Here is a 16,654-nt window from a genome sequence, read left to right on the forward strand (position 1 = left end):
AAGAGACTCACTCTGCATACCTTGCAGTGTGCAGCTTTGTCTTTGTATACACATGCAAGTGGCACACCACACGCATGCACAATGCACATCTGCGAAAGGATGCTGACTGAGACCAGGTGTCACTTAGCCTGAGGAACACAGTTGATTTATCCTCGGTAGCATTAAAGTTGGCTATTCTTTTTCTCACTCTAACAACTGAAGTAAACACGCCACTGGCTCAACGGACTGATCAAGTGCAAAGACCCATGGCAATAGAGCCTGCACCCTGAGAAGAATGGAGGGCGACTTCTTCCGCATCCAAACACCGAGATATACACATCTTAATACTCTGCCTCAAGGCCCTCCTCACCTTCAAGAGAGTCGGCCGCAACCTCCTCATAATCACGCTCGAGGGCAGCAAGATCCTCACGAGCCTCAGAGAACTCGCCCTCCTCCATACCTTCACCAACGTACCAGTGGACGAAGGCACGCTTGGAGTACATGAGATCGAACTTGGTCGACAGGGCGGACCAGGCCTCTGCAATCGCGGTTGTGTTGGAGAGCATGCAGCTATTCGCATTGTGAGTAGACTGTCATAGCACTAGGCATGGAGGGATGAGGATGTGACTTACACAGCGCGGCTGACCTTGGCGAGGTCACCGTTGGGCACCATCTGAGGAGCCTGGTAGCAGATACCAAGTTTGAAACCAGTGGGGCACCAGTCAACGAACTGGATGGTACGCTTGGTCTTGAGGGTAGCGACAGCTGCGTGGGCATCGTTGGGGACGACATCTCCACGGTAGAGCAAGCAAGTCGCCATGTACTTGCCATGACGGGGGTCGCACTTGACCATCTGGTTGTTGGGCTCGAAGCAAGACATGGTCATCTCCTGGACAGAGTTGGCCTCGTGGGCGGCCTTGGCGGCAGAGATCATGGGCGCGTAAGCGACCAGCGGGAAGTGGATGCGAGGGTAGGGCACAAGGTTGGTCTGGAACTCGTTCAAGTCGACGTTCAGGGAGCCATCGAACCGGAGGGAAGCGGTAATGGACGAGACAACTAAGTAAAAGTCAGATGCCAGCTCGCATATTGCACGATCGTATCTGAAGGCTTACCCTGGGCAATCAAGCGGTTGAGGTTCTCGTAGTTGGGGCGCTCAAGACCCAGGTTGCGACGGCAAATGTCGTAGATGGCCTCGTTGTCGACCATGAAGGAGCAGTCAGAGTGCTCGAGGGTGGTGTGGGTGGTGAGGATGGAGTTGTAAGGCTCGACGACGGAGGTGGCGGTCTGAGGGGCGGGGTAGACACAGAACTCGAGCTTGCTCTTCTTGCCGTAGTCGACGGACAGACGCTCCATCAGGAGAGCGCCGAAACCAGAGCCAGTACCACCACCGAATGAGTGGAAGACGAGGAAGCCCTGCAGGCCAACGCAGTTGTCGGCGACACGGCGGACCTTGTCGAGAACCTGATCGATAAGCTCCTTGCCAACGGTGTAATGGCCACGAGCGTAGTTGTTGGAGGCATCCTCCTTGCCGGTGATCATGTGCTCGGGGTGGAAGAGGCCGCGGTAGGGGCCGGTGCGGACCTCGTCGACGACGTTGGGCTCAAGATCGCAGTAGATGGCGCGGGGGACATACTTGCCCTGGCCTAGAAGATTTGGTCAGCACTCACAGCGGAGGCGAGAATGATTCAGGACGAAGCATACCAGTCTCGGAGAAGAAGGTGCTGAAGCCATGGTCGGGATCGGCCTGCTTACGCTCCTCGGTCAAGTATCCATCGGGCTGGAAAGGGCATCGGGTTAGCATTCTGTGGACTGGGTAGGAGCGGCGGGTTGCCAACGTACCTGGATACCGTGCTCGAGACAGTAAAGCTGCAGAAGGGATCAAGATCAGCCATCAGACGCATGAAGAAGCAGGTCATCGTTGAGTATGGCCACTGATTGGGCCAGCAGAGCTTCGTACCGCGAGTTGACTCGGCGGCACGGCGGAACGGAATCAGCAAAAGTCCAGACGTACCTCCCAGCAGGAGTTGGCAATCTGGCAACCAGCCTGACCGACTATAGGGAGACAAGTTAGCAAACGATGTGTTTTCAAGGAGCAGAATAAGGATGTTCGTGACAGGAGATATCAGCGATCGGAAGGCAGCTTGCGAAGGAAACGGGAGCGAGGATGCGGTGAAGACAACCGACGCGTGGGGTCAGGGGAGATCATAACAAAAAACAGGCGGCAACTTACCGTTGATGCTAATGACCTCACGCATGATTGCGGTGACGAGAGGAAAATGAGACAAGCGACTGAGAGTAGAGGTAGGGAGCAGGATCAGGAGCGTCGGGAGTGTCGAGCAAGCAAAAGAACAAAAAAAAAAGTTGTTTTTGCAGCTATCACGAGAGGATGTCGACAGGAGGTTGAAAAGATTAGGTTAGGCCTGGGAAGTACAAGGGAAAGAATAATAGGTTGTGCTAGGTGCCGGGCTCGTGCTCCTCGTCTTTGGTGGTGCTGCTGGAGTCCTCGACTGGGTTCCTCAGGTGGTCAAAGTCGGGGTGGGGTGGGAAATTTGGTGCGCAACAGGGGCCGTGCTACAGTTTTTGTTGATATGAGCCTCCCCGAATTGGTAAGCGCGTCTGTCCACGTCTCTCTCAGACAACCGTCCAAAGGACGACTGGCCAATGGCCGCATCGAGTCGCGGCCGTCCCGGGGCGTGGGGCCTTGCCTATAGGTTGGCCCATGGTGGAGATCTTCTGGCAGGTACAGGCCAGTCAGTGATAGGATTGACAGGTGAGCAAGGACCCTGGGCCGAAGTCCAGTACACCGCACTTCGCTGGGAAAGGCGACCGCCGGTGACAATTCCTCCGTTGTTTTCAACCTTCAGGTGCCCAAGGTAGCTTGACTGCGCACAGCTGCCTCGTCTTAGATGAAGTGCCTTACAAAAACATAAGTGGTTTAACGCGTTCCAGATTGCTTACCTGAGTACCTTACTAGGTAAATATCTTACCCTTACCATAGCAGGGACCTAAGGTACCTAGGTAAGGTAGGTAGGTACTTATCTCTGTCTCGGTAGGAGCGAGCTGCGCTGTATAGGTAGAAGCAGAAGCAGCAGTTGTGCGAGCATAAACGTGACAGGCGGGACGAGAAAAAGAGAGAGAGAGAGAGAGGGAGGGAGAGGGAGTCCACGCCCTCTCCCTGCTGCTCCGAGTCCTCTGTAGGTCACGAAGTGCCGCAATAGACGTAGGCATCTCGCATCCATGAGTGTGAGGTACATGTCTGCACCGCGGTCGGCACACGGAACGGACAGTGGAAACGGTCCCATCTATGAACCGTCGCGGCGGCGGGCAGCGGGGACAATAACCACCTCCATGCATCCTTGTCTCCAACACCACATCGAATAGCTTCGAAAGAAAGACTTGCTGTTTACCATCGAACAAGATATATGCCACCTCTCTCCCTGATTTTTGTACCACGGGAATATTCCGACCGCAATCTGCTTCACCTCAGACCACAGCCCCCCTTGGGCTCTGTGCCACGCGTGTCACATGCGCCTCTCCCTACAGCATGGCCTTTCCATGGCCATTTTTTTCAACTTCGCTGGTGCGAATACCGAGAAGGTCATTTTCCAAGCGCCAGAGACCATCAATATCCCGAATACATCCCCCAACCTCGGCGACCTCCGCCTAGACATCCTCACACCAGACCACTGGTCCAAGAGGATTGATCTGCCAGCGTCTTTCCCGGCCCCTGCGTCTCCCTTTGGGAGCCCAACCTGGTTGCTACTCAAGAACCTCACACAAGACCAGCGGTATGAGCTGAGAGTGTGCTGGGCGGCTACTGTAAGATACTTCACACCCTGTTCATCATCATCTCAGCATTGACGACCAAGTAGCAACCTACAGCTTTCACACTCGATGTGTTTGAGCTGCCCGTTGTTTGGGATACCCCCGAGCTGATCTCTTCCCTTGCGAAATATGCCTCCTCTCGCATCATGAACCGTGAGGCGGACAGCTCTTCGGCCTCGTACTCAACGCCTTTGGAGCAAGAAACTTCGCTTTTTTTCCTCAGGATCTTGGCTGCGGCGGATTACTACACCGACAACGCCACGCTCATGGCCAATGTTGAACACGTTCACGCCGACCTCATACTCGATCCATTTCTGCTGAACGTTTTGCCGAGGTCACTACTCCCGACCGTCTTCTACATCAATGGGGTGTCCATCATGGCCTGGTTTCTATCTAGGATCATTCTGATTTGGATTCAGCCAGTACTTGCCGCTGAACGCAAGCCTGGGAGGAAGAAAAACATATAAGCACGAGACTACCGCAAGCTATCGCCCTCTCCATGCGTTCATGTCTTGCTCAAAATGAAGGGACTTCTAACGACAAACTTCGACTGCCTACAAATCGGGATCGCACCAGTTTGCCTCTACGGCCTCCAGACTTCTCCTCGCTCTCGTCTCGACATAGTTAGCCTCCCGAAGCGAGAAGGTACAATTTCTGGCTGGCTTCTGTTTCTGGACTGTCCAGCAAACATCCTAAGGTAGCCTAACGAACTAGTGGAGCGAATAGCAAGAAGCGCCTTCCTGGACGTGAAAGGCACTGAATGCAGCCCCATGCCATGTCACGCTCCTGTCTGGCCATGGAACAATCTATTCCTCATGGCACTCAGTAGTGGGTGTTGTAGCCACCCTGCTGAGAAGAATTGCCTGCATACGAGGGTTGGCTGGGGTAGCCACCGGGCTGGGAGCCTTGGGGAGTCCCACCACCGTAGGTTGCAGGGTTGTATCCGCTATACTGCTGTTGCTGTTGTTGATTAGACTGAGCGGCGTAACTGGGCTGCTGGCCATATGATGAAGGGGGTCCGCCAGAAGGCGGAGGAGGGTACTGGTTATGAGATTGCTGAGGCGGCGCCCCATAAGCGGTGTTGTGATGCGTCTGGCCCTGGTGCGGCGTGGAGTACTGGTTAGGCGGTGGAGGAAATGACTGGTTGTGATTCTGGCCTTGATTCGGCGGCGGAGGATACGACTGTTGATTATGACCCTGGCTGGAAGCGGGCGAGTGGTAGGAAGAGGCACCTGCCGGTGGGGATGAGTGCTGGGTATGCGTCGAGCCCGATGGCTGGTAAGAGGTAGGAGGAGCCTGGCCAGAGTAACCGCCGCCGCCGCCAGAAGCGCTGTTAGAGTATCCGTAATCGTTGCTCTAAAAAGAAAATCAGTCATGTCACATGGGCGTCTGTGCGTGCTCTAGAACCTACGCCGTGAGCTGGCTTATTACCACCAAACATATTGGCGACACCGCCCATAAGAGAACCTGCGAGACCTCCATGCTGCTGCTGGTGTCCCGTAGATTGGCTGCCGTGGTAGTTTTGCTGCTGTCCTTGATGGCCTTGTTGCCCCTGTTGTTGTTGCTGCTGCTGCTGTTGCGGTTTGTTGAGAAAACTGGAAGCCAGTGCACCTCCGAGTTTGCCCAGAGAGCTCTTTCCCCCACCGCTAGTGTTGGCGTTGTTATTTCCATGGCCTCCAATTCCACTGATTAGCTGACTTGCAAGCCCACCGAGAGGACTTGAAGAATTCCCAAGGGAGCCTGATGAATTGTTATGGCCGGAGTTCTTGCCAAGCAGCGCGTTCATAGCCATGCTCTGTGGACAGACGGCAGGTCAGCATGACGTGGGTAGAGAAACGTGGCAACAAAGAAGACGCAAGGAGGCGAGCATAAGATCTTGAAGACGATAAGGACGACGGGCAGACGTACACCTAGGCCACGGTCGCCCGTCGGACCATCAAGACCTCTCGTGTTTGTATTGTCGGGTGGCATGGGAGGGTTGACGGGCTCCAAGGTGCCATCGGCGTGTCGCACGGTCTGGCTACCGTCGGGATGGGTGATGAGTTCGGGTTGAGGAACGCCGTACGGATGATCAGAGGGTTGGGCAGGAGTTGCGCCTGTCGGAGCAGCGTCGGTCGGAACCTCCCATTGCGAGACACCGGTGGAAAGCTGCACGAAGTAGTACTTCTTGCTTGAGCCATCCCACTGGGCGATCCAGCCAGCAGGGAGATGGGGCGGGGCAAACGTGGGGCCTTCGGTGCCCGGCGAGGTCGGACCTGCCATCAGAGAGGAAAACGGCGTCGTCTGGTCGTAGGCGAACGGAGAGTAATAGTATTCGGAGAGGCGGCGAGGATGGAGTGTGGAGGTTGTCGGGGGTCGTGAGAAAGTGGTGTTGGTTGCAAAGGACGGCGGGGACGGTTGGAGGGTGGACGCGGGTGCGGTGCTGTGCGGTGCGTTGCAGCAAGGTACGTTCTTTAGGTACCTATTCGTACATATTCGTGCGGTGTTGAAGGGGAAGGTAATCAAGGTAAGGTAGGTATGGATGGATATTGGCTGCACGTATTGGCTCTGCAATTGGATAGCCCCGAGTTTAGCAAGTAACGTAGGTAGGTATCTCACCTACCTCAAGGTAGGGCCCAGGTCTAGGTCTTGGTCCAGATTTTGAATTGAAGCCGACGGGAGTGTCCAGATTCTTGGTGAGGTGCTCTATATATTACCTAGCACGCCTAAGGTTGGTAGGTAGGTAGGAGAGCCGCCTGAAGTTACTGCAGTCAGAATAACAGACGCGCTGAAGAAGACCCTGTTTCACTGCCTGTGTGCCAATTTCGCGGGCTGGTGAAGACAGCTTTTAGCACTGCCCCAACGCCTTGCGCCCCTATGTCCACCGGGCCTTCATCTCAGCACCTTATCCGACAACGCGACCCAAAGGTTCCAAGCGTTTCTGTCCAGTGACGGACAGGACAGGAGGCGCAAACACCTCGGCCAATGGATATTCCGCTAAGCCACAGCCCGGGCCCTGGTGCCGCATCATGTTGTGGCTGAGCAAGTATCAACATCATATGCAACTTGCAAGTCATCATGTTCAGACTCAAACTGTCCTTTAATTGAATCTCGATCCCTCTGCATTATGTTGTTTGGCTTTCAGATGGGCTTCGTGTCCGAGAAAATGACCTGCCAGGGGCGCACCATGCCCTCGTCACCAGTTGTGACAAGCATCTCCTCCGCCCCTTTTCTCTCTGATCCCGCGTCATACCTCTTGCACCAGATAATATGGTTGATCTCGTATGGACCGTGGGCGTTCGGCACCGTCGCTTCCACCCGCCACCTCCCTGATTGACCCGGGCGCTCGCTGGCTTTCTCAGGTGCTTCATCGTCGTCCTTTCCCTTTCCGACCCTTGTGTCATCATACTCCCGGTACACAGCAATGACACCGTCACTGCCAGTGCTGGCCATCAATCCTGTATCGGCACTCCAGGTCACCGAGTAGATATCCCTCGTATGCGCCTTTGGAAGGATGGCGTCGCAAACCCACTCCTCGCGAAGCGACCTTCGCATGGTGTTGGGAATGCCCCCAAGTCCTGAACGGAAACCCGAGCCTACACTCGCCCCGTCCTCCTCGTCCTCCTCTTGTAGACTCCATAACCGTATGGTCTGGTCCGCCGAATAGGTCATCAGCCTCGGGAATCTGTTGTCCGCCCGCGGCTTCTGTTCCCACTGCACACCCCAAACGGTGCCGTCATGGCCTTCCAGTACCGCCACACAAACCCATTCTCCATCGCCATCTTCGCGCCATATCCGGACCGTGTTGTCGTAACTCGCGCTCGCAAGAACATCAGCGCTGTACCTTCTCCGCGAGTTCCTCCCGGGCACATCAGGACACCATGCGATGCCCTTCATATCTCCGTTATGTTCGTTGAGCACGGCAACCGTCTCCCACTCGTCATCCCCCTCGGAAGCGCCCACATCTTCCCAAATCCATACAGTCTGGTCTCTGCTACACGTGGCGAGGTAGGCGCCTGAAGGCGCGAATGAGACGCCCTTGATCTCCGAATCATGACCTTCCAGCACCAGGGTGAACTCCCAGTCCTTGTCCCTATCATCGTCGCTGTTTCCATCGCTGTTGGGTCGCTGCGACGAATTAACGTCGATCTCGAGGGAATCGCTGGCAGTGTCGTGGCCGGAAAAAGGTAGCTCGCCATCCCATCGCCACAGGCCAGCGGTAGAATCGAAGCTGCCGGTGACTAGGCAGAGCTGGTGAGGCGGGAGATTGGGCTTCCAGGCAACTGAACGAACGGAGCGTAAGTGGCCGCCGGAGAGGCTGCTGTGCGAGGACAGCGAGGATAGCGAGTAGATCGTGACCGATTTAGAGTGGGCGGTCGCAATTAGAGGCAGCGTCGGGTGCGGCACTGAGCACCATGCGCGTTCGTAGAGATCGGGCTTGAAGGGCGGGAGCGGACTGACGCGGATCGCCAAAGATGGCGGCACATCCGTTGACGCGGGCATTGTTTTGGTGGTAGTCGCAGCGAACGCGGTGTCGCACAACTGACTGTGCGGACTAAACTATCGGCTGCTCAATATTCACACAAAATCTCTGTATCTACCCACCGTAGAGACTGTTGACTGCTTTGCAATGCCGCTTGCGACAGTGGACGCGGCAGTGCTGACGGTGCAGACAAGTATGGGTAAGAGCGTAGGGCATCTGGTGATGCAATCAGATGCCCCACCATGCCCTGTGGCATGCGCAATGTTTTCACAGTACAGATAGCAGAGGAGTGAATTCTACCCCGCGGTCGGTGCGTCGCTGGGATTCACTACCCACTCCATCCAGTCAGGTAATGACAGGAGTCCCCTCCTTCCCTTAGGTATCGCTGCTGCAACGGGAAATCTTTCTTCCAGCGACCTTCAATCTCCGATTGTGGACTGCCGTCAGCCGGAGTTGTCGGCCCCACATCGACATTTGCCGCCTGACCGTACACGATGTTGATTCAGCAATGAAGAAGGGGGAAGGAAAAAAAGAAAAAAATAAAACCAGAGAGGCACCAAGACATTCTTCCAATATGCAGCCTCCTGAGGGAAACAGCTATGCAGCAGGACGGGACACTTCATGCAGGTGCACAAGTTGTTGCGGGTGGGGTTGGTCCTGGTGCGTTTGGAAAGCGAAGCCATAACTTGATGGAGAAGGGGAGGGTTAACCACCATCTCAATTGAATGAGCTCGCATCGGTGAAGACTATTTGAAAAGTTACATGTACGTTCCATTGCCAACTATCAATCCCCAAACCAAACTTTCCGCTCGTCGTTTAGACAATGACTGGGCTCATGCTATTCCGGTGGCATAGTCGGACCCGGCGGAGAACCATCACCAAGAACTGTGTTGCCATCGGCCAAGTAAATGCACACTTTTTGCAATCAAAGGAGTGGCGAGCTTTGATGTTATTTCACCTACCTGATTTTATTTTTTTCTCTTATTTTGCAGTAAAAGTTGTCACATTCGCGGCTGCTATTCGTCAGCTTTCACAGGAAAATAATGAACGCCATCACCGCCAGCGTGTTGTGTTGTCTAGTGGGTGAAGTACTGCCGCAGCATGGTTTCTACAATATGAACGGACCGATACTTCGGGTTGCCCGACTCATTCTGCGCATTGCTCGCTGATCTACTGGACGACGGGACCATGCCTTGGCTTCGGAATGTCATCGAAGACCGCATGTTGCATGTAGGGTCAGAAAAAGCGGCATTGTCCGACTCAACTGAGAACCAGTCGTTCCGTATTCCTGGCCGTGTCGGGCATTTCTTCATTCATGGAGGACCTCCGTTAGCTCCCACCTGAACAGGCGTAGTTTAAAGGTCACTTAGGAGGGGCCTTGAAACCTAGCCTACATTAGAGACAAATGCTCACGATGCTCACGTTCAACCTAGTAAGACTGACCCCACATGCGTGTGGTTTCTGCAGCCGGTGGCTGTCACTTGTCGGATGACGATCTGGAAAGCAAAGTCGTACGAGAAGTCGTCTGTATTCAGATGATCGCCTTTAGACCATCATCGCCTGCGCCGTTGGTTGGCGCCGGGTTTCCGTTAGCTCAGGGGCTGAAAATTCTCCAGACCTAGCGTAGCGGTGCCTCCAGAGGCTGACTCAACATCGTGGCAACGGGGGCTCGAGATGAATGAGTGAAAACCGATGCAACATTAGCTGCTTGCAACATTAACTCACATTGCTCAAATGAGGCTAGCCACAGCTGCCATCTCACTTATGAGATAGCCGCAGACTTTTCCCCCGTGCCCCCGCACCGGCGAGAGAACAAGAATAACACTATGTGGCGCACAAAAGTTACGTCGCAGCTTTTGGTGCACCCCCAAAACAAATCATTGAGAAGCGTGGCGCAAGGTTGAATAGATCCCCTTCCGGTTTAGAGAACAGATTTATGGGAACCATGCGGCAGAGAACAGACCGACCACCTTTTTAACCGCCCATCAAATTAGTAGCGTAGCATGAGAAAGGAAGCATGGATGACAGACAGACAGTGATTGATTGATCAAATTCGATCCGATTTATGCATGAGGTCTCCCCACAGCTTTACATTGAACGAATCATAATGGCAGCAATCGCGGCGGTGATCTATTTGATGAGCTATATGATGTGCCGAGGATTCTCCTTGCTCATGTGAAATAGCTAACATGTTGCATGATATATCCTGATGAGAGCTCCCAGCCCGGGTTGGCAGCCAGACTGGAGCAAAACAGGGAATGGAGGCCACACATGACAGTGGAACACAGTCGAAGATCCTGCCGACTATCGAAATATTGGGGTTGCCGTACTTGTGTGATGACGGTTGAGGGCCCAGCAGCCGAGACATTGGGACAACCAAGCCACTTGAGCGACATTGTGCTCGGTGATACAGAACATAATTATTGTTTCCTCCAACTCCGTACTTCTGCATCCTCCCGCCTCCTTTCTCCGGCTCATGACGAGAACTAAATCTCAATCGCCCTTGGTGAGCTTGAGTTGTATTGGCTGTATCGTGATGGCCCACGAATGAACTCAGCGACGGGCCCACGTCACCGCTACGTCGAGAGTGTCCGGAGCGTTCGGTCGCTGCACTGATAAAGATTGCCGAGGAAACGAGACGAGCTGGCATACGCTATGCAACTGCAACTTTCGGAGGAACGTGTAGTGGTAGCGGGGTGACGGGTCTTTCATCACTTTCCCATAGAAGAGCAGGGATTAGACGGCCGAGCCAGGCCGAGCTGGAAGTCAGTAAGGCGGCAGTAATCCGCGAGCATCTGGTGTTTCCTAAGATCAGGTTCGAGTCCATGATTGGCTGTGACTATGTAGGATATGCCGCCAACTAGTTGTAGGCTGGATGCTTTGGCGGAACTCGGATACCTCACAGGCACCTCGGCAGCCCTGTGCGCAGCTTGTAGGATGTAGCTAGCCCAGTATGCATCCAACGCGCTCGCTAGCGTCCTGTTGGCGCATGACTTACACCAATTCGCATCTGTGTATCACCAGAAAATAGATATCGTCTGGGGACCGGTCACCGAGATCTCTGTTGGAGCCCCACGAAGGTGTTCCGTGACGGAAATGGAAGAATTAGAGTTCAGCATCCTGGCTGGTCTTGAGAGAGGGAAAGATTTGAGGGTGTCGTAGAAAGACATAGGAATCTTGGCCCCACCTTGGCTTGATGTATGAAACGATACGATCGAAACTAGTCATGTTGACATGTTCGTAATCTTTCGGGGCCGTCACAATTCCACATGCTGGCCAGGTTCAACGTGCAGCTGAAGCTCGGCAACTCAGGTTGGTGACACCGTAGGCTAGTGGGACAAGAAAAAGAAGAAGAAGAAGCAGAAGCAGAAGCAGAAGCAGAAGCAGAAGAAGGAACGAAGCCGGGCTAAGCGAGTTTGACGGTTGGAAATTGAGAGCTCTCGCCCAAGTATCGTGTCTCAAACTGACGAACGAGACTTGCTGGGGTTTTCTATAGCGCCTGATGCCGGCAACCCTGCATTCCCCCTTGTGCCCGTCCGCAGGGATGGGCGCAGATCATCCAATCATCGCCCGAAGTTGTATGGGCATGGGGTAACGCGACGTCCCAGCCAATCTGCATCGAAGTGCTTGGTTGGGAAAATTCAGACGAACGCCTCCGCGATATTCCTTTCAACGATTAGACCGTTGGGCACTGCGGTTTGTCGCTGCAGAAAGGCTTCCTCCATTCCTACTTGTTTCTCGCCTCGGAATTCGGGCGTGCGGGATGGAACGGCGCTCCAGCTAGCATTCCTCGACCAGCCGTTGCCCTAACACATCAAGTAGTGGCGCTGAGGCTATTTGTTAGCCTACGCCTCTTGAAGACTCGTGGAAGTCATTGTTGGACGCGCTTCTTTGCAAGCAATTAGGGACGGGTAGAAATCTTCACTAGCCGCCTCCCTTGATCCTGGCGGGTCTCTAGAGCTGGATGATGTTGGCGTAAAATCTCGCAGCCCAGCCGTACGTGGCAATATGCACCAAGTTGTGATTGGCTCTTTCTTGTGAGTGTCTACGACATTGTCATGCATCGGGCTGGCAAGCTGAAAAGCTCGTCCTTCCCTGCGTTGACCTAACCAAGCTCTGCTGAATGCCGTTTCTTTTCCCATGTCTTATAGGACTCGAGTGGACATCCATGGATGTCAAACCCCCGTCTCTACTGTCAAACTTCGTGCCGACCGTGAAACTCTTTCTTTGGATCAGCCTAGACCCAACATTGTTGCCGTCTCGGAAAAACATCACGCTATGGGCAAAAAAAGAAGCCCATCGTGCGCGCGCTAAGTCGTCAGAACCAGCGAGTCACCGTTGGTAGGTCCGAGCAGCCTGGAAATAGGTAGGGTCGCCGACCTTGGTTATGTAGGTGTGGATGGAAAAGAGGCTTGCTCTGATCTTGATCGGCTCGGCTGCCCCTTACCGGCGACCACCTTTTCCCCGATCCTCTGAGGTCGATCAGCTCAGACCAGCTCAGGAACACCCGGCCCTTGCCCGGGCGAGGTATAGGCACATCGGTCAGGACTCCAGTACCTCCTGACATACTAAGTCGTAGCTTGAACACTAGCCATCACTGCTGCGCCCAGTACAGACAATCAGCCGTGAAGAAGGTCCTCCAGCCTGTCTTTTCCGAATACAATTCTCAGTGATGGGTGGGGATACGCCGTGAGATTATCCACTGTCGCGCCAGAGCATCCGCAGGTCCCGTACCGCCATTTATGTCTTACTCTGGCATCCTTGATATGTCTTGGACAGGCCCGCAGTCTTCCCTGAGGAAGCACGCCGCTTCAAGCCCCCCTCCCCTTAAGTTGGCTAACGGCCGCTCGTCCTCGAGCTTGCCACGCGAGCTGGGAGATATATCAATGAGCCGATAGCCCGTCGCGGTCAAAGAGAGACATTAGAGAACGAGTCGACCCTGGGCGGACCCTCCCAGCCTATTGTCGCCAACATGTCTGCAACGACAGAAGATCTGTTCGCCAAGTATCACGGGCACATCGTACCGCGAGCTTTCAATGGCGGCTTCATTACACTGAGCTTCGCCGTCAGCTTGATCGGTGCTGCCTCAACGCTTGAGTTGTTGAATCGAAGAACTTCGCCCAAAGGGAAGTTCAACCAGTATGTTGCTTTCGCCCCTTGATCATAACGCTATTTCGCTCACATAGCGCAGTTTGCTCTTGGTCAGCGCTGCCGTAACCATGGGAGGAATTGCAATTTGGTGCATGGTACGCAGAGCAGTGTTGGTTGCTGATTCCTATCTGACATCAAGATAGCATTTCATCGGAAACCGAGCAATCGACTTGGCGGATGGGGAGGCAGAGCTGCAAATCGCCTACTCGAGTGGCTTTACGGCCTTGTCTTTCTTCGTCCCAATTGCGGTCCTTCTCGCTGCGTTCGTCGCTGTCGGTATCAACAATACTGTATCATGGTGGCGAGTTGCCATCGGAGGTGTCTTGGCTGGTGCCGCCATATGTGGGATGCACTATCTCGGCAACAACTCCATCGACAATTACATCTGTATTTACAACCCAGTAAACGTCATCGGTGCAGCTCTCATCGCTGTAGCAGCCAGTATCGTGGCCTTGTCTCTCTTTTTTGTGTTTCGCGCGGCATGGACGAACTCTTGGTGGAAGCGAGCTACATGCGCCGTTGTATTGGCTGGGGCTGTTTCGGGAATGCATTGGTGTGCAGCTACTGGCACAGAATATCAGCTTGTTCGTCTTAACACCGGCAGCAATGAGCTTTCTCGCAACACTACTGTCATCGTCGTTATTTGCCTGGTAGGTTTTCCAAACTTTATCTGTTGTCGCTGACGCGTGGTCACTGACGTAGCGGCTAGTCTATCGGCGCGTGCTTCATCATGGGCGGAACAGCCATCTATACAGCCAGGATAATGAGACGCTATGCAAGTAAAGCTCAACAAGTTGTACTTGCCGCTGCCGTATTTGACAGGCACAACCGAATTCTTGTCAACCCTGACGGCCTGATACCTACCGAGAAGATCACCGACACGTTCCTGGAGAAGAACGCGAGCGACAACTTCAGCATATCCCACCCTCTTTTTCTGTGGATGTTTCAAGCATCCAGGAACTGGTCAGGTATTTCGACGTTGGTTGGTGGAATGATGAACCACCTTGCGCACCTTCCTCGTCGAGGCCGGGACCGCGACTCTCGAGCTGGTATCCAGCTGATCAACGAGCACGGCGAGCTGATTGAGAATTATGACGTGATTTTTCGGGAGCTCTTTTGCGTTGCCGCCGCCGGCCTGGCTGAGAAGATGAAGGAACACATAACCTCCGCCGGTCTTCTGTGGGATGAGATTCTGCCAACAGGGGCAGGAGGGGAGCGTCCCGGACTGGAAGCGGAGTCGTCTCAAGAACCCGATATGATCTTGAACCCCGACGGAACAGCCCGCAAGGTTGAAGCATCTGGCAGGGCCGAAGACCTCGCTGAGAAGGGTCTCAGCCGTCGTCGTCCTCACGAATTTGGTCGCGGTTCGCTTATGTTCTTGGTACGCCGGGTCCATACCGATCGAGAAATCGAAAGACTCGAGGCAGCTGGCTATCGCTTCGCTGAACTGCGACAGGTCGGTAATATTATCGGTTCCAGCATGCAGATCAAGTCACAAGATCTCGAATCAAAACTGCGGAACATGGCTGCTTACGCAGACGACAACAGCCAACTCGAACCTGGCGTACACGTGGGCTTCTTTGGCATTCGCGCTCGTGTCGGTGGTTATGGGTTCGATGTTTTGGTGCGCAAAGGTGCTCGGAACTTGCTCCCCAGCGTACATATACCCATTGATCATATCGAGCCGTGGCAGGTGGATTTGCTCCGCCAGGTCGACCGCTTGACACCGCTCGGTGTCAGCAGACGGTTGGCATCATTGAGTAATCTGGGCACCAGAGAGATTCTCTTCGCACAACAGCTGACAGATAGTATCGACGCGCTTCGGACGTGGATGAACGACTCGATATTTAACGAGGCGATTTTGACAAGCACTGTGGTCAATCTTCCAGGAAATAAGGCAGAGGGGTCTCCGTCTCAGCCAACAAGCCTCATCACCTTTCGCTTGGTGATCCCAATTCACGTCAACTTATCCAGTAGCAAATGCGAGTTCGTGCCGCTGAATTTCTTCAAAGTCCACCAACTCGTTGGTCGCGGCGCGTCTCGGCACCTTGCATTTACCCAATCAGTACATCGCGAGATGGCACCCGTCATCCAGTCCGTCCCATTGGAAAAGCCCAAGCCTACAGTGCAGAGCAAGCGACAGTCTCGTCTGCCGTCCGCCCTGCGCAGGCTTGGACAGCTTGGGCAGTCATACCCCGTCGACTCTGAAGGGAACCCGATACCTACGGTGCTGAATCGATCATCGTCGGCAACAAATTCGCATGGATCGAGTTCGACGCTTAAGCTGTGGCCAGGACGCCGTAGCAGCGACGCCCTGTCACCAGGGGGCGGAAGCTTTGATGCGCCCCCGGCATACCCAACCCACGAAGCCGCAATTCAGTCTTCGCCCTTTGGCGGCATTGTAAGTTGATATATCATTGTGAAAAATGGTTGAAATCCCGTACTAACAGAAATTGCAGATGGTGAGCGAGGAAATCCGGGTGGAGGTGCACTCGGCAGGAGAGGTCGCCCAGGCGGAAACTCAGGACATAGACAAGACAAGCCGAAGGCCCCAAACACTGATTGGTAGAAGGGCAAGTGACAACCCATCAACGACGGGTGGCGGGATCGGAATCGGGATTGGAGGCGAAACGGCGGCGCCCGCAATGGAAGAGGCACGAGGCAAGGCCTCTTCTCATAACGGTGGTGCGATCGAGATGAGGACGTTGCCAGTGGCAGAAATAAGAACCAAAGTCCATGCCGGGGGCGGCGTCCAGATCTCTAATGTCGAAGCGGAGAGATCAAACGATATTCTCACGTTTGTCGATGAGTTGTTCACGATCTGTGTTGAGAGAAGTTGACGGGTTCACGATGGAAGCATGTTGGTTACGAACGAGTACCGAAAGATGTAGTGAATCGAGATAGATACCCTACCTATTGAATGAGCCAGACCAGGCTGCCTTACTAAGTAACCCGGTTATCTGCATCATGCATTCCATTCCGGATCAGGATGGCCCCGCTCGGCGACTGCTTCCTCACTTTCGATTGGTTAATAGCCGTCGGACCGCTACCCTCCATTGACGTCAATTCTCCCGCATTAGGCTCTTCTGGGGCAATTTGAGGGAAGCTGAGGCGGACCTGGAGCTGGAATGTGAGTGAGGCATGCATGCATGTCCGCGTGCCTTTGGTCCGTATCGAGGCTATGGGACGGTGAAAAGAGCGTGGATTATCAGTGCTTGGGAGGCTAAGGCACAGTGT

The 16,654-nt window shown here is 54.2% G+C and overlaps 5 protein-coding genes across 5 annotated transcripts; 2 read left to right on the forward strand and 3 right to left on the reverse strand.

The window, feature by feature from the left end:
• Window positions 1-320: 320 nt before the first annotated feature.
• Window positions 321-2,234, reverse strand: GCG54_00003390 (Tubulin alpha chain; the record flags this gene model as incomplete). Its single annotated transcript, XM_045403463.1, has 7 exons — window positions 321-549; window positions 612-1,035; window positions 1,092-1,622; window positions 1,681-1,781; window positions 1,819-1,910; window positions 1,991-2,031; window positions 2,210-2,234. 7 exons carry the CDS (start codon window positions 2,232-2,234, stop codon window positions 321-323), a joined length of 1,443 nt encoding a protein of 480 aa, XP_045259651.1.
• Window positions 2,235-3,504: 1,270 nt separating this feature from the next.
• GCG54_00003391 (uncharacterized protein) lies at window positions 3,505-4,271 on the forward strand (the record flags this gene model as incomplete). Its single annotated transcript, XM_045403464.1, has 2 exons — window positions 3,505-3,798; window positions 3,852-4,271. The coding sequence occupies 2 exons, from the start codon at window positions 3,505-3,507 to the stop codon at window positions 4,269-4,271; spliced, it is 714 nt and encodes a 237-aa protein (XP_045259652.1).
• Window positions 4,272-4,626: 355 nt separating this feature from the next.
• On the reverse strand, window positions 4,627-6,066 carry GCG54_00003392 (uncharacterized protein; the record flags this gene model as incomplete). Its single annotated transcript, XM_045403465.1, has 3 exons — window positions 4,627-5,160; window positions 5,216-5,599; window positions 5,713-6,066. 3 exons carry the CDS (start codon window positions 6,064-6,066, stop codon window positions 4,627-4,629), a joined length of 1,272 nt encoding a protein of 423 aa, XP_045259653.1.
• Window positions 6,067-6,924: 858 nt separating this feature from the next.
• On the reverse strand, window positions 6,925-8,482 carry GCG54_00003393 (putative cytosolic iron-sulfur protein assembly protein 1; the record flags this gene model as incomplete). The annotated part of the gene is made up of 2 exons (XM_045403466.1): window positions 6,925-8,329; window positions 8,385-8,482. The coding sequence occupies 2 exons, from the start codon at window positions 8,480-8,482 to the stop codon at window positions 6,925-6,927; spliced, it is 1,503 nt and encodes a 500-aa protein (XP_045259654.1).
• A 4,756-nt stretch (window positions 8,483-13,238) lies between these two features.
• GCG54_00003394 (uncharacterized protein) lies at window positions 13,239-16,257 on the forward strand (the record flags this gene model as incomplete). Its single annotated transcript, XM_045403467.1, has 5 exons — window positions 13,239-13,405; window positions 13,458-13,512; window positions 13,561-14,067; window positions 14,127-15,818; window positions 15,877-16,257. 5 exons carry the CDS (start codon window positions 13,239-13,241, stop codon window positions 16,255-16,257), a joined length of 2,802 nt encoding a protein of 933 aa, XP_045259655.1.
• Between the last annotated feature and the right edge of the window lie 397 nt (window positions 16,258-16,654).

This window comes from Colletotrichum gloeosporioides, assembly GCF_011800055.1.
Source record: "Colletotrichum gloeosporioides strain Lc1 chromosome Unknown consensus_74, whole genome shotgun sequence".
NCBI lineage: Eukaryota > Fungi > Ascomycota > Sordariomycetes > Glomerellales > Glomerellaceae > Colletotrichum > Colletotrichum gloeosporioides.